The sequence below is a fragment of the Tachypleus tridentatus genome, chromosome 12 (assembly GCF_004210375.1).
Source record: "Tachypleus tridentatus isolate NWPU-2018 chromosome 12, ASM421037v1, whole genome shotgun sequence".
NCBI classification, from domain to species: domain Eukaryota; kingdom Metazoa; phylum Arthropoda; class Merostomata; order Xiphosura; family Limulidae; genus Tachypleus; species Tachypleus tridentatus.
Genome location: NC_134836.1, coordinates 109,178,244 through 109,195,932, shown reverse-complemented (window position 1 = coordinate 109,195,932; position 17,689 = coordinate 109,178,244). Strand labels below are relative to the sequence as shown.

General features: G+C 33.4%; 1 protein-coding gene across 2 annotated transcripts in view; it reads right to left on the bottom strand.

Annotated features, from left to right (window-relative positions):
• Positions 1-7,185, bottom strand: part of LOC143235268 (disintegrin and metalloproteinase domain-containing protein 11-like) — an 82,534-nt gene extending 75,349 nt beyond the window's left edge. The window contains exons 1-2 of one of the 2 annotated variants that reach the window (XM_076473239.1): positions 6,962-7,185; positions 532-576 (exon numbers count right to left, since the gene is read on the bottom strand). In XM_076473239.1, the coding sequence (XP_076329354.1) occupies positions 532-576; positions 6,962-7,043 (127 nt within the window). In that variant the 5' untranslated portion in view covers positions 7,044-7,185. The remainder of the gene's footprint in view (positions 1-531; positions 577-6,961) is intronic. The other variant, XM_076473240.1, reaches the window with a different exon arrangement.
• Positions 7,186-17,689: the final 10,504 nt, after the last annotated feature.

Sequence of the window (17,689 nt, the reverse complement as noted above, 5' to 3'; positions counted from 1 at the left end):
TACAAATAATTGCATAATTTAGAGAAATTATTTTAAATTTATCAGTAACTATTAATACAGACATTTCTCTTGAAGTAAGATTTGAGTTTCTTCCATGTGAAGGAGAATAGTTGCTCATAACTATTCCTAATTTTGAAATGACAAACAAGGGGGAAGAGAGACAGCCAACAGTTCCCACTATTGGCTCAATAAAGAATTAGACAGTTACTTTAGCCCTAAATCATGACAGTGGTCCTGGTAACATTACCTAACTTATAGGTATGATGCTCCCATTAAAAATTAAAAACAAAAAAAGCAAAGTGATAAACACAATTTAATTTCTAAATGTATGTCAAATAAACAAAACACAAAACAATTCAAAAGCATAACTGTCAGTTTTACTAGCTGCATCTTGGCATCTACTTCATTAAGAAATGCATTCATTAATCCTCATTTATAAATAAATATTCATATATTCTAAAATTCATATTCCTCAATAAAAATGTTCAGACACATTAACAAACTATTTTTAAAGTCATCTCTGCAACTCACCCCTACGTTTATTGTCCTCTTCATGGCCTAATGCTTCATCTATGTCTGTAGAAAGGTTAGTAATAATAAAAAAGTTAGTCAAAACACTGACAAATCAATTAAAACATGCAACAACCAATCATAAAAATTCAACGACTACAAATACTAGAAATGTTGGGGGAAAGAAAGGTTCTTTACCAAGAAGATAGTTAAAAAGTTACAACTAATTCAGGGTTTATATGAAAGGAAACCTATTCCTGAGAAATGCACAAAGCTGAAGAGCAGTATTTACATTGTAAAGATTTGATTCAAACAACACTCTTCCTTGCCAAAAAGAAAGTGATGCAATTTTTATGTAAAATTACTTTGTGTATAACTGTTAACACAAGACTGGAAACAAAGTAAACTGACCAAAATTGTAGCAGCAGATAACCTATTTAGTACAGCAAGGTGAAAAACTTTGTGTGTTATATTTGAAATGTAACTACTTAAAGAATATATCAGAATATTTTTGTTTATGTTACATTTTTCTCTAACATGTGAACTTTACTGAGCACTTGGAGAAATCTATTAGATCTTGAGAAAGGGCAAATTTTAAAGTATTCACTAACAAACATACAAGTTAATAACTAGATATTTGCTACTTGAGCTAGTGTGGTTAGTAGAGAAACCTAGAAGTGTTTAATTTTATCTTTCGTATGTTAAATTATTTTCACAGTTCAATCAGGAACATCATTTGGTTTTTGTACCCACTCTCCATACTTAGTGCAACTCTTTCTTCACACTGCTGCTATTTGTTATTCATGATTTTATCAATTACGTCGGTATCATTTTTTTTGTTCAAGAACAACAGCATACTCACACTTCATTACTTTAACACAATTTCAACTCCAATTTGGGCATTCTCTATATTACCCATAAAGAAATGTGTAACATCTACTTTGTGAGGTATTTCAACAAATTTTCTCCAAAATAAAATTATAAAAGAAATGCTTAGATTGACTTTTTTCTGTACAAGTTTTATTAATATTTACTTTGGAGGAAATAATATGAACAAAAAAAATTAAAACTCTAGTATTCCTAACTGTCAATTTTATGGCTTCCTGTTGGAATTTTTTATTCAGTTAGTCAAAGTTTTTAAACTTTTTGCCTGTGCAAATGAAATTCATCAATAGCAAAGCTAAAAATATACAGATTTACAATAATTGTGAACTCTATTTTCAGTTACAATACTTTTAAAATAGTGTTTTTTTTTATTTTGTGATGTCAAAAACTGTAAAATTTAATCATCTGCATGTTTTTGTTGTAGTTTCCTAAGTTGTAGAACTTAATATAACATTTCAGAGTTGGAAATTTTTTTTCTTATAGTCTGTTTGCTACAGAATTTCTTTACATTGGTACAAAAGACTTTAAAAGTTGTTATAATGCTTTAAGTTGTCAGGATGTATCTGTAGGCTACATGGTAGTTTTTGCTGTCATTTATTCAGTTTTCTATTATTTGTAAAACACAGAAAGTAAAGTAACTTGCATGTTTATTTTACAGAAGTTATTGTCTTGACAGATGATTTTGTATACAATAACTAGCTTTGTAACTTGAGTCTGAAGACAAGACATTAAATATGAACTTGCCACTGGTCAAAGGTAAATGATCTTACATCTGTTTGAACACAAGACACAGAGAGGCAATAAAAATGTTTTATGTACAAAATAGTGAATTCAATACTATCTACTTATAATTAGTTTTAAGACTTCAGACAATTTTTGTTGCACTATTTCTTTCAACAAAGTACCATAACATATTTGCTACTAGGCCTACTTATGAGGTTAACACTGACTATTATTTCAGCCATTACAGGCATACACACTGGCAAAGAAGTAACTATGTTACACACAGGTGTTAACTGTAATACAAATTATAAGTCAACCAAAAAAATCAAGTTTATATTTTATAAGGTGTCACAGATACTATATCAAGTATTTGAACTGCCCGTGTGGCAGATTTGGTGACATTCACAATAAGAAAAAACTAAACCTGCTGGAATACCAAACACTGGCAATTAAAGAGTTAATAAAAAATGGAAACTAAAACTAGTTGACAAGAGACACAATAAATGGGGAAATATTTTCTGAAACCAGAGCAATAAAACACCTAACTTCAATTGATTCATGGTAAATACTAAGACAATATAGTTGTTTATAATTCTAATTCTGCCCTCAACAAAAAAACAACAAAAAACAAAATAAATGAAGCTATACAACTTTTCAGGATATATTAAGCTTAATATATCCAAAGTTATAACTACAGTATTTCTGTATTAAGAGTTCTTTGTTGTACAATCAAATTCAGAAAAGCATAAATTACATTTAAGTATATTCAATGGCATTGCTTCTTATCCTTTTATTTTTCTCTTTAATGAGATTGACAAACCTTGCTAATGTAACCTATATATTCAGGAAAAGTTTTTAAACAAGCAAAAATGATGAAATGATATGGGCAATTAATTTTTGCAAAGTTTACATATCTTCTGCTGCTCAATATAATTAAAATAGCATGCATGCCAAGTAAAGAATGATGAATATTTAATTTGATTACAGTGTGGTTTTATTTTATTTATTTGTTAACTAAAAGTTATAACAAAAGGCAAACATTATCACTGATATTTTCAACTCTAACCAACTTTTATGTCTATACAAGTCTAATATATTTATAAAATAATTTTTTTTTGTAATTCTTGTCCAAGGAGGTATTGAAAAAGGAAAAGAAAAATACTTCTAAGAATTTGTAATAAATTTCTGAGACCACGTACAAGATCTTGAAAATTATCCACCATTCATCCAACTGTTATTTATGTTAAACCCAGGCAAAGGAAAAGAAAAGAAAAAAAAAATCTTTATCTTGATGTTTCATCCATTTCATAATGGTGTAGAAACCTAAAAAATGGAAATCAACATTAGTGATTTTCTCCTCAGTTTCTGAAAGCTAATGGTTAAAGTCCAACCATCTTTTTCTGAACTTGACCATAATTATAGAATAAATCTTGACATTGGCAGGAACTTCATTCACAAAAAGTTTCTCAAGCATTTCCAAAACACCCTTCTCTTCAACAATAATAGAATTTGAAGAAAATTCTTTTCCACCTTTAAATAAATTAATCAAAAGAAACATACATTTTTACTTTCATCCATCACAAGGCTCCTATTGCAATCATTTAAACCCAATAGTATCCACAAAACCTCCTTTAAAAAGTTCACACGAGCATAAAAATTTTGCAAGACGCATCTTGGGATAACATACTTTTATAGTCTCTATGTTGTCTAGCCTTAACTAAATATCTTGATCATTCCTCTTTTCAGGAGGAAGTCATAAGATTTTTTAAATTAGATGTTTACTGTTTAATACAGAAAATTATCTTTTTGCCTAATAAGTTAGTGTTTGATTTTTAAAATATTTAAAAACTACAAGTACAACAGAAAGAAAAGATATAAGTTGGGTCAAGCAAGTTTTTAAGAGCTTTTTCATTTGGACAATATTGCATCCAAAGTAAGACATAAAATTAAGGTTTCAACCAAATAAAAAATAGTTATGCACTTAAGTATATGTACTTGATAACAGGACAAGCAAGTAACAAAAAGTAAAATAAAACACAACAAAGTACATATACAATAAAAAAATTTGGATAACTAATACAGAAGTGTTTTTGTATGTGCATCCAACATAATAAAAATAAACTGTGAAAAAAAAAGATTTATGAAAGACATACCAATGTATTTTATATTTAGAATGTCTAACAAAATTCTTTCCAAAAATAGTAATGAAATAAAGCAGCTAATTTAGTCAAATTCCTCTCTTCTGGGTATGTGCTGTCTAATCAGTTGATATACAGAAATAGTTTCCACATGATTATATATGTTGCATCAACATTTTTATGACAAGACCACAATGACAAACACTAGAAATTAAGACTTCCCATCCCCCACTACTTCATTTGATACAAGAGGCTAAGCACAACTGAGGAAGTTCAATAATACAAAAATGTTTGCCTGAATTTTACTTGGAAGACCTTCATTCATACCCTTACAAAATGTTGTAAGGTGCTTTTTTTCTTTAAACAGCAGTGTTGTTTGCAGCATGGGAGTCACAACATGCCACTGACACTTACAAGATTTTATAGAGGTTTCTAATAAAGTATTACCAAAAAAATAGTAGTTAAATCATATTAGTTGGAATTGGTAAAAAAATATTTAACTAAAGTATGAAAAGGTGAGAGGAACCAAAAACCTTTTCCTGATAAACTCTATTTACACTGGACATTTATTTGTTGTATTGTGCATCAGAGGTCAATGCTTTATCCTATGCTTTTCCTTATTTACTTTAATGGCACAAAGGGGATAACATTAAACTCTTGGATATTTCTATCTGTACTGAGCATGTTGACATACTACAAAATAACTTGGATCAGTTAGTAAACTAAATTAGTTGGCAACTGATCTCTAATTAAAGTAAGCTTAAGACAATACATTTAGTTTACCAAAATATGTACAAAATTTGATTCCCAAATTTATTACAGATGAGAAACCATTCAAAAGCATAACTGAAGAAAGAGATCTTGGTATTGTATAATAGTATATATTCATTCAAACTATTTAGATAGTGTTGTGTTGCTAGTAGCAAAGCCAAAAGAATATATACACACACACACACACACACACACACACATGTAAAAAGAAAAAAAGAGCTCTCCTAGGTAAATCACAAGTTATGCCTCACTTATACTACATGTTGATTTTGATTTTCTTGTCTGTAAATGTGATACTGACTTACTGAAAAAAGATACAAAGGAGGGCTAATAGGACAACTGTGGAGATTGAAAGTTACAAGACTACCTCGAGTATTGATAAGATAATGGCATCTACTTTCTTTAATATTTATAAGATAAGAAGGCAAAATTTACAGTTCTAGAAAGACGAACATAGTGCTCCAGTTAAGGCAGTTATTTTTTTTAACAGGGTGAAGTGTATGAAATGAAGTGCCATCAATAGCAGTGGAAGCCAGCACCTTACAATAAGGTTATAAGGAGAATTTTGGTTTTTAAACAAATAAAGGGTTGGTTTAACCACTTCTCTTTTTGAAAGAGCCTTGAAAGAACAATTGGCTTTATGTTGTTCTACATTAAAAATTTTACTTTGATGAGCCAAATAACAGGCATAAAAAATGTCATGCAACTATTTACAATAACAACAACAATTGTAAAAAGAAATGAAAATAAATATTGAACACAAACTGAAAATTAGCAAAGAAAAGATATATTTAAATATACAATCCAAACTTGTAATCAGCAGTTACCTAGTTAAACATTAATTGAACTGTCTTATACACTACAACGAATAAAGGAAATAATAAAGATATTCAAAACCCAACATATTGTAAACACAGATGAAAGTACTAAATATTCAAAATATATAATAATAGAAATAAAAAATATACAAAAACTAATTCACAAAAATAATTCTAAAATAACCACAAAATAATAATCTACACAAACAAATAGCAAACAGGAAAATCCAAATAAAAAGCAAAAAACAAAGAAACAAATAATAAAATATATACATTACAACAACAACATTTTGATTAACAAGTTTCAGCCAAAAATAAAAAAAATGACATTATGTGGCATGTTACTCTAAATTAAGGGGAAAACAAAACCTAAACAATGATAGAAATAACTATAAATCACTTAAAATCTAGTAACATGTAACACTGTGTTATTTATGTGGAAGTCTTGCCACCATACAATTTCAGTAGTTACGTTATTGTTAGTAACACACAATTACATTTGGCATTTAGCGACTATTTTGTTTGAATCCATCATTCTTTAAAAATGTATCTTGTAAGAAGTGTTAATGTTGAAACAGCTGAGCAATTTTGAATTCATTCACATCTTAGAATCAATGTATGAAAATCAGTTGAATATATTTTTTATGGGCTATATATAAAAGATTGGTGCAAGTCCAAATAAAAAACTAACAGGGCTTTCTTCAGTTCTTGTAAATCAGGTTATTCTAACTTCTAAACAACGCTGCTACAGGCATGTTACACTACTGTCAGAACTTCTTGAATATATATATATATATATATACATACATATGTGTGTGTGTAATTGAATAAAATTGAAATTCAACAGCAGCTAAATCATGCTGTTAATGGTTTCATACGACAGTGCTGGTGTCCAGCCTCATGAATAACTACCAAATTTCTTAAGCATCGAATTAACAATCATTTTTATACAAAAACAATAATTTTAAAAGGAGAGATGTCACTTTTGACCAGGCTTAACTACAAGTGGAACCTAGGCCAAGCTTGAAGGTAAACCTAACAAGTTAGTCCGATTAATATCGTTAGGCCTAATAATTTCTTGTCTCTCCAGGAAAAAAAAAAAAAAAAAAGCCTTACCTCGTTTGCGTCTTGAGACAGCGAAGACACGACATGGAGCACCATAACAAAGAAAAAAAAGTGCGATATAAATCCAGTGCATCTTCTACGTGAAAGTAGCATATTTCCTCTCCATGGCAGCCACAATTCGATCCATACTTCCACACTCACTAATACAAGACAACCTCAACAAGCATCTCTTCGCTAAAGCTCTCTGGCACTCTAGCACCCGATTCTTTCTACTCTCAAAGAGAGGACGGAAATAACCCTGAAAACGTTACAATTCATCATAAGGCATCGAAAAAAAATACCAATGGTTAAATGAAACGTTTATTGCTAATACTGCAATTTAACTTAAATTGTACGGAGTGCTAGGATCGTGATGTCGTGTAAAAACTTTGTAAACTTTTAAATAGAGGTATTCGAGCTTATGGATTATGGCTTAGTCCATCTTCACATAAACAAATTATTTTAACCACTTAGTTTGTAACATTAACAACATACACAAAGCAATTTAAATTGCTCATAAAGACAAGTAATAAACTGGAATTGCGTATAAAGAGAAGTTTACTAATCAAAAGAGTTCATACATCGATAAATGAACAGAATATTGCACTTATTTGTTAGTGAAAGATTTCCACTCACAATAACAATGAAACTAATGGTAACACAATAAACAAGTGTCAGCTTCTACTCAAACTTTGAAGGTTTTTGCCTGATCTATGAAAAACAAAATATATATATATTTGTTTTCATTCTTGTCCACCGGTAATTTCACGTCTATGACTTTATTTATTTATTCATTTTTACAACCAATGACAAGAGTTTATTATTTGTCACTTATTCTACTGTATAATTTATCAGTTTTTAAAATAAAAACATTAATACATGGAAAGATAAGACTAAAAACTAAACACAAATGCTTCTCGATCACCATAATTTTCCAAAGATTTGTTATGAGTGGACCATATTTTCCCCACCATCAGAACAGCTATTCTCAAATACTGACGAAAAGCTCCAAGTGACTATTCCCAACTGCTTGCTAATTATTTGTCAATAATTTCTAAATTTCCGTGAAATAAGAGTGTTTGTAATAAATTTAACACAGAAGCTCACACAATACTTACATAATATATAATTTTTATGTACTTTTACATTGTTTTTGTATTTAATTTTATCTCACTCATTCTTGCTAAGAAAGAAAAACACCGTCTAATGCAATTTGTTTTCATATTTCAGGTTAATCTTGTTAGACATTGAGTATCCCTGACGTTTCGCTAAACTTAACTTTTTAAACTTATTCGTAGTGAGCATGGTGAAACAACACACGGTGTTCAATTTGCAAGATGACTTATTGTTTACAGATACGCAAATCGTGGGACCCGGCATGACCAAGCGTGTTAAGGCGTTCGACTCGTAATCCGAGGGTCGCGGGTTTGAACCCCCGTCACACCAAACATGCTCGCTCTTTCAGCCGTGGGAGTGTTATAATGGTACGGGCAATCCCACTATTCGTTGGTAAAAGAGTAGCCAAAGAGTTGGCGGTGGGTGGTGATGAGTAGCTGCCTTCCCTCTAGTCTTACACTGATAAATTAGGGACGGTTAGCGGAGATAGCCCTCGAGTACCTTTGCGCGAACTTCCAAAAACAAACTGATTCAATGATTATAAAAGGTATTTACACCAAATAGGTTCTTTTATGCTTGCGTGATGCGAAGCATTTGTGTTGTTATAAACAAAGTAATTCGTTAAAACCTTATTCACTTGCAGATGGACTAAGCTTCAGTCAGAAAACTTATTTTGGAATTAAATGCCTATATTTACAACTCCAAATGCAGTATACACCGCTGGCCAAAATCTTAAGGTCAATGAACATAAAGAAAAAATATGCATTTTGCGTTGTTAGACTCAATCACTTATTTAAGTAGAGCTTCGAAAGATGAAAATAAGAAAAGGGAAAATAAAAATTAAAAACCTTTTTTTAGCATTTAATAGGAAAAATGTGAATACTATGAAATTAGCCTAAATACTAGCTTGTCAAAAGTTTAAAACCATACCAAAAAGAAGTCCAAAACAGAGTAGAAAATGCCCAACAAGAGGTCTCAGTAGTGAGTTGCACGGCCGTCATTGCGAATAACTTCAAACATTCGCTTTGACATGGTCGATATAAGCTTTTGCAGGAGGCTGGCTGGAATGTTATTCTAAGTGGTAAAGATGCCTTCACGAAGATCATACACTGTTTGGAATTGACGACCATTACAATAGACTTCCCTTACCATCCACCCCCCCCCAAACATTTTCAATGGGGATCAGTTCGGGCGAACACGCTGGATGGTCCAAAAGAATCACGTTATTCGCCATGAAAAAGTCCTTTATTCTGCGCGCATTGTGGAATGCAGCGTTGTCCTGCTGAAAGATCCACACAAGCGAGGGCCTTCAGTCAATTAGGATGCTCTCTCCAACATGCTATTGTAGCTAGCTGCTGTTTGATGCTCCTGTATAACCTGAAGCTCCATTGTTCCATGGAAGGAGAAAGCACCCCAGATCATGATGGAACATCTTCCACTGTGTCGTATAGAAAATGTCTCCAGTGGGATATCCTTATCGTGCCAGTAACGTTGGAAGCCATCTGGGCCATCCAGGTTAAATATTTTTCTCATCAGAGAATAAAACGTTCTTCCACTTTTCTACGTCCCATGTTTTGTGCTTCTCAGCAAAGATTAACCGAGCTGTTTCGTGATGTGGAAGGAGGCGCGGCCTTTGAAGACGTTTACGGTTTTTAAAGCCTTTCTCTCGTAGATGCCGTCTTATTGTTCGCATTCTGCGTTCGTAACGGCCTTGAACTGGTTCGACGATCAGCTGATGTCTTGCGGGACAACCCGTCGAATCCTCCTGCTCAACGCCGGCGAAATTGTTTGGGCCAACTACTTGAAATTCTCGTTCCATGTTCCTCAGGATCTATTAAGAAATTTGCAACAGCAGCTTTACCCCGCCCACTCTCACCAGCAATGGCACGTTGAGAGAGACCTTGCTTTTGCAGCTCGACAATTCTGCTACGTTCAAACTCTGTCAACTTTTTAGCCTTTGCCGTGTTTTTACCCAATGTAACACAGGAGGTGTCAGTGAGAGATGTTGACAACGCTAATGCTTAAACACGAATGACTAAATTTCGTTACGTGTTTACCGATTCATGCTTCGTTTCAGTATGGACTTAAACTTTTGACCAGCTAGTATTTAGGCTAATTTCATAGTGTTCATATATTCCCTATTAAATGCTAAAAAAGTTTTTTACTTTTATTTTCCCTTTTCTTATTTTCATCTTTCGAAGCTCTACTCAAATGAGTGGTTGAATCTAACAACGCAAAATGCATATTTTTTCTTTATGTTCATTGGCCTTAAGATTTTAGTCAGCAGTGTATATATATAAACGTCCTAAATATTATTTTTTAGATTAGTAAGTTGAAGAAACGTTCACATGTAAAATAATTTCATTTACAAAAATCATAACAAAGAATCATTTCAACAGTTTATACAGGGTAGTAATTTTAAATGACAACTCATTTAACACTTGACATCCATACCCAGCGTTGCCGGGATATTACCTTAACAGAGAGTCGATGCTTATTATTTGTAAACAGAGAGATAAAAAGTTCGCTTTTGTTGTAGCGTTTAATGTTAAATTATCGTATTTCTGTTAGATAAATTGCTTAATAACGTAAAAATTAAGTAAAATAAATGAGCTTATAGATTTATTATATATTTCACTCACTTGCTCACCCTTTTAACACTCACTGCAATGCCTCTGGATGAACATCTTTGGTTTCTTGTAGAGTCTTACTCCGTCGCCTCTGTTATTTTGCTGCTTGTGATTGACAATCGCAGTTGTTTTTCTTTTCCTTTTCTTGACATTTTACTCCGAGGTAGACAATAAGCATCAGAAATGTTTAACATACCTAACTCCCTTCTCCTCTTCCAAAATATAGTGAATAGAACTAACCAATTTTTTTTTCAGAATTTTCCAAGTTCAACTTGTATAGTCCATAAAATAAAAGTTTGTTTGTCTATAGACATGACAGTGTTTGATATATTTTCATACTGACACCACAATAGCATCACCCTTGTCTATAAAATACACAGATGTTTTTAACGTTACTTCCACTTAAACCTGATAAAAAATTCGGCCTGTCTTCTGTGGGAAACAATTAGTTTTCAGAGTTTTAATTTGCACTAAACACTTGATATCACAGACGTTATATATAAATACGCGTGTTCCATATTTTTATAAGACTACCATTATAGGAGGTTTATACTTAATAACAAAGATACACAATGGGTTATCTGTGCTCTGCCCATCACAGGCATCTGGCTGTCTGCTGAGTCCACCGAAGAGAATCGAAACGCTGATTTAAGTGTTGTAAAACCGTAGACTTACAGCTGTGCCATTGGGGAACAGGGATCCTGAAAGGGGAGAACAAACTCAGTAAAAATGTGTTGAAAACAAGTTTAGCTTGCATAAAGTTTTACATCATTCTTATCTCCTTATTTTTTTCCCAGATTTGTGTCAAACTTGTCTCTTTGGTGCACGAGTAACAATGATTTTTATTAAATATATTTTATCAATTTTAAAACCAGAAAATTTATTTGTTCATACATGCAATCACTGAAAGAACTCTTAAATGGTAAAAAATGCAAAAATACCAATTTTACTAAAATTTTTATGGATATATAACTTACAAGTCGCCCTTTTTCTATCTAGTAATTTATTCGAAATAATAACTTTATAATAAAACTCCTTAATCTCACACACATATTTTGAAAAACGTTTTTTTTAGATACAACAAATAAATATTTAAATATAATCATTTCTGCCAATTATATGAATTTAACACTTTTATGCATTTTTAACCCGTTGTTACAAAACTGTTATTGTTTTACTTTATTAACAGAAATGATAATGCGAATTGTAACACTTTAATATTTGGTTTCTCTTTCACAAATAAAAAATAACAATAGTTTTTAACAACATGTCTTTTTTACAAAAAAAACACTTTTATGCGTGTTTTCTTTTAAATAATACAGATCAACAATTGTAACAACAGGTTTAAAAAATGTCAAACAGAATAAAACCCAAACTCTTGTTCAACCATCAATTTAACATTCATTCCTTCAGCTAGCCAAACTACTCGTTGTATTTTGTAATTTAAAATCAAAGACATTATTTAGAAACTTACACAAATTCAATATCTATGTGATTTTGAAGTAAAATTAAACTTTGAATTTTACAATGTATCGTTTGATTTGTTTGTTTGTTTGTTTTTCAAATTTCGCGCAAAGCTACACAAGGGTTATCTGCGCTAGCTGTTCCTAATTTTGTAATGTGAGACTAGAGGTATGCAGCTAATCATCACCACCTACCGTCAACTCTTGGGCTATTCTTTTACCAACGAATAGTTGGATTGATCAAAACATTATAACGCCTCCACGGCTGAAAGGTCGAGCATGATTAATGCGACAGATATTGAACTCGCGATCCTCAAATTACAAGTCGAGTGCCTTAACCACCTGGCCATGCCGGGCCACCGTTAGGTAATGAATTAACTAATTCGTTATCATTACATAGACTACACTTGGCATTGTTTTGACGAAATACTCCAAAATAACTCGACTTGTGATAAAACACTAAACCCAGAAATGAGGGTCCCCGCTGGTACAGCGGTAAATTTATGAATTTACAACGCTAAAATCAGGGTTTTGATTCCCCTGGATGGACTCAGCAGATAGTCCGATATTACTTTGCTGTAAGAATACACATACACTTAGAAGTGAGATTATTTTGATGAACTTTCGTTAAAATTCAAGATAACAATCCGATAACGGACGAAGATCGAAGTTGTATTAGAAATGATGATGAAAATTGAAAGAAAAGTAAAAACTACGAACTAAAAATTAGAAAAAGAACAATAAGTTAGAGACGTGGATTTAACAAGAAGTATGAAAGAAAGAGACTTTACATTTAAAGAAATAATAACGATAATAACAAATTTGACCGAAAAACGATCTACAAATCTATTGGATACAAATAGGGAGGGAATAACAAAAATACGTAGCTACACCTTTTATCATCTACCCAAGAATTACAGCCTAAAATATCATTTTTTATTAAATAACCATTTGTTATTAAATATAGAAGCCCGGCATAGCCAGATGGGTTAAGGCGTTTGACTTGTAATCTGAGGGTTGTGGGTTCGAACTCCCGTCACACCAAAAATATACTCGCCCTTTCAGCCGCGGGGGCGTTATAATGTGACGGTCAATCCGTAAAAAAGTAGCCCGAGAGTTGGCGGTGGGTGGTGATGACTAGTTGCCTTCCCTCTAGTCTTACACAGGCCCGGCATGGCCAAGCGTGTTAATGCGTTCGACTCGTAATCCGAGGGTCGCAGGTTCGAACCCCGTCACACCAAAAATTTACTCGCACTTTTAGCCGTGGGGACGTTATAATGTGACGTTCAATCCGTAAAAGAGTAGCCCAAGAGTTGGCGGGAGGTGGTGATGACTATCTGTCTTCCCTCTCGTCTTACACTGCTAAATTACAACCCTCGTGTACCTTTGCGCGAAATTCAAAGAACAAACAAAACAAACTCGTCTTACACTGCTAAATTAGGGACGGCTAGCGCAGATAGCCCTTGTGTAGCTTTGCTCGAAATTCAGAGACAAAAAAACAATAGAATAGAAGAATCTATTTGGTTTACACCTTTTACCTCTATTGCTGTGTCATCTGTAACTGGAGAACTTATCTGGATTACTCCAATCATGAATCTTACCAAATAAAGTTTCATCAAAAGCAACTTAGATTCCAAAAGACAGTAACAGTAATTTCCCACCTTTTTATTATATTGACCATCTTAAATATAGTATTACAACATTATTTAAATATTAACCTGTCCAGTTTCCTACGATTTATAAAGTTTGTCTATCCGTTTATTTCACTGAACTGAATAGGCCATTTATTTAGGCATTTAATAGGTTTTGGTTTGATTTGTTTTAAATTTCAGTCAAAGCTACACGAGGGCTATCTTGTGCTAGCCGTCTCTAATTTAGCAGTAGAAGACTAGAGGGAAGGCAGCTAGTCACCACTAGCCATCGCCAACTCTTGGACTACTCTTTTACCAACGAATAATGGGATTGACCGTCACATTATAACGCCCCCACAGCTGAAAGAGCGACCATGTTTAGTAACAAGGCAACCTTGTGAAATACATAATTGTTAGGGTGTAAATAAAGATATATAAATGCATGGGGATGCAAAATAACGGATATTATGGTGATGTTATCACGTCGTTTGCGGTAGGTGTGTCGACTACCCACCTTCTCTCTTGTCTTTCATTGTGAATAAATGGCGGTTATCCCAGAGAGCCCTCGTGTGTACCCCGCTGGTACAGCGGCAATTCTATGGATTTACAATACTTTTGTTTTGGAATTTCGCACAAAGCTACTCGAGGGCTATATGCACTAGCCGTCCCTAATTTAGCAGTGTAAAACTAGAGGGAAGGCAGCTAGTCATCACCACCAACCGCCAACTGGTGGGCTACTCTTTTACCAACGAATAGTGGGATTGTCAGTCACATAATAACGCCCCCACGAATGAAATGGCAAGCATGTTTGGTGCGACGTGGATTCAAACCCGCCAATCTCAGCTTACGAGTCGAACGCCTTAACCCACCTGTCCAGACTGGGTCAAGAGTATAAGTTGAACGCAGACAAAATGTTTGTGAACCAAAATTCAAATTTAGTGATTAACAGTGAAGAAATCAATACCTATTTTTAAAGAAAGGTTACAAATTCTTTCATAAAGTATTACATCAAATTACCTGAATTTTATCATCCAAACAGAAATCCGATTTATTTTATAATTGCTAGTGCGATGAAAATCGGATAATTTCAACTGCAAAAGCCACTGACGCGAGACATTGAGTTCCATAGCGCGACTTAGGAAATTAATTGTATTCACCATATAGATTGATGCTTGATGAATTGCAGGTATAAATAGACGTTAAACTAAAACATTTGGAATCTGACGTAGATAGATAGATAATATTTTCAGTGACGAAGACCGCATCTGCAATAGCACACAACATATATACGGAATAATTCAAATGGTGTTACGTGAAACTGTATTTGGTCATCACACTATTACACATAGATTAAACGTGAATTGAAAATCTAATTAGAAATATATTTATCCTTTTGATACTTTTCATGAACTAACTGAAAGAGATTTAAATGTTCAAATAACATTTTGTTTATTTGTTTTTAGAATTTCGCGCAAAGCTACTCAAGGGCTATCTGCGCCAGCCGACCCTAATTTAGCAGTATAAGACGAGAGGGAAGGCAGCTAGTAATCACCATCCACTTGGGCTACTTTTTACCATCGAACAGTGGGATTGATTGTCACATTATAACGCCTCCCACGGCTGAAAGAGCGAGCATGTTTGGTGCGACCGGAAGAATTCGAACCTGTGACCCTCAGATTACGAGTCGAACGACTTAACTCCCCTGGCCACATCGTTGGTGAATCAAAAGTAAAGGTATACTGTATGTAATTTTCCTTTTTCTCTTTTTAGAACGCTAAAATCGGGGGTTCGATTCCCCTCGGTGGACCCAATAAATAGCTCGATATAGCTTTGCTATAAAAAACACACCCACACCATTTTGCTCTGTTGCACCTTGACTGTTTTAGGTTATTATTATTTACACCCTTGTAGCACACACCTAAAGCACAGTATGATTGGCTGAAAAATGTGAGGATAACAGTGCATTAAAATATTTAGATATATATATCTTCTGAAAACAAACCAAATATTTTCAGTGCCACTAGATTTTAAACATTTATTTAAATTTTAGTTTATATTTCTTTAGCTTTATTTATTAACCATTTTATTTTAGTTTTCGTAATTGTGAAACACTAGTAGAGATAGGGTATTTTTATGTATCTCAGAATGGCTGGTATGGGTATTAACACCATTTATTGATAAAGAAAGAACAACGTTTAGACCTTCCTAGGCCATCTTCAGGTTCAAGTGTGTTTCTCATGATCAAGAGGGCATTTTTAGTTATTTTTTAATTGTTGTTAAAATGGCATAGTTCTGCGCTTGGGCCCAGTATGGCCAGGTAACTTGGGTGCTCGATTCGTAATCGGAAAGTCAAAGGTTCGAATATCCGTCACACTAAGCATAGCCGCCCTTTCAGCCATGAGGGCTTATAATGTCACGATCACTTACACTATTCTTTGATAAAAGAGTACCATAAGTACCATTGGCGGTTGGTGATAATGACTATCTGCTTTCCTTCTAGTCTTACACTGCGAAATTACGGACGACTGGCACAAATAGCCCTCGTGCAGCTTTATGCAAAATTCTAAACAAAACAAAAAACGTTCCGCATTTTTTATGACTCGATCCCCCCAAAAACGAAGAAGAGGTAAAAGAAATATTTACAGCCTGTCGAACAATGTTGCTAAATCAGCATAATTAGGCTTGCTTTGCCTTTAAAAAGTCTCTTTTAATATTTCTAAGAGCTGCAGTTTTAAAGCTTGTTTGAGGTCATTTTTCTATAGATATGTATATATTTGTTGTTGTATTTTGTAGTAGTAGTTAACTTCTACGCATACATATTAAAACGGTTGTAGGAAACGTTTTGGTGCTTGAGTGAGTCACTAAACAGCCTATACAACTTTACAATTTTAGAAGACATATCCACAATCGTGAACTTTCTGACCCGCTCATTTAACACATTGAATATTCCTATTAAGCCGCCCAAATCGCCATTTTGAGGGTAAGCCATAAAAGAGCAGTGTTGAAAGTTAGTGCTGCTTGTTTTTCTTCTGAAATTTGCAAAACACTAGTGTCAAAACTAAGCTAATACCAAGCTTGACAGAAAAGATAAAACGCGACAAATTCTTGCAAATTTTGTTTATATAAGTATTAAAAAAATATGGATGATTTTCAAGCTTTTTCTATCGAAAACCAATTTAAATTAGGCGTAGTTCTCTTAACCAAACTTGTAAGTATAATTTGTTTAATCCTCACGACTAACAGCTGCTAATGAAGATCTTATTAAAGTTATCTTCCTGATCAATCATGGTATTATTGTATGTAAATTGCATTGATAAAAAGATACAGTGAGAGCTCCTGTAAGTTTATATTTTAATTATTGTAATGTAGATACTTAAATATTAATTAAAGATGGAAAATACCAAAGAGGAAGCAATAAAATAGAAAATTTTGAAATAATTAAATATAAATTTAACCGTGTTTGTTGGATTTCGCGAAAAGCTAACTGGAGACAATCCGCACTAGGTTACATGAAAGAGATCTAACAAAGAAAATATATTTGAGGCACAACTAAGATTTCTAGGACCTAAACTTATAAACTTAGGTGTGGAACAACGTTTTGTCAAGTAAAGCTTTACATTAAACATGGGCGAGTCGTAATCTGAAGGTCGCGGGTTCGCGCCCGAGTCGCGCCAAACATGCTCGCCCCCCCAGCCGTGGGAGCGTTATAATGGGACGGTCAATCCCACTTTTCGTTGGTAAAAGAGTAGCCCAAGAGTTGGCGGTGGGTGGTGATGACTAGCTGCCTTCCCTCTTGTCTTACACTGCTAAATTAGGTACGGCTAGCACAGATAGCCCTTGAGTAGCTTTGTGCGAAATTCAAAACAAACAAACAAACAAACAATCATACTCACTATAGCT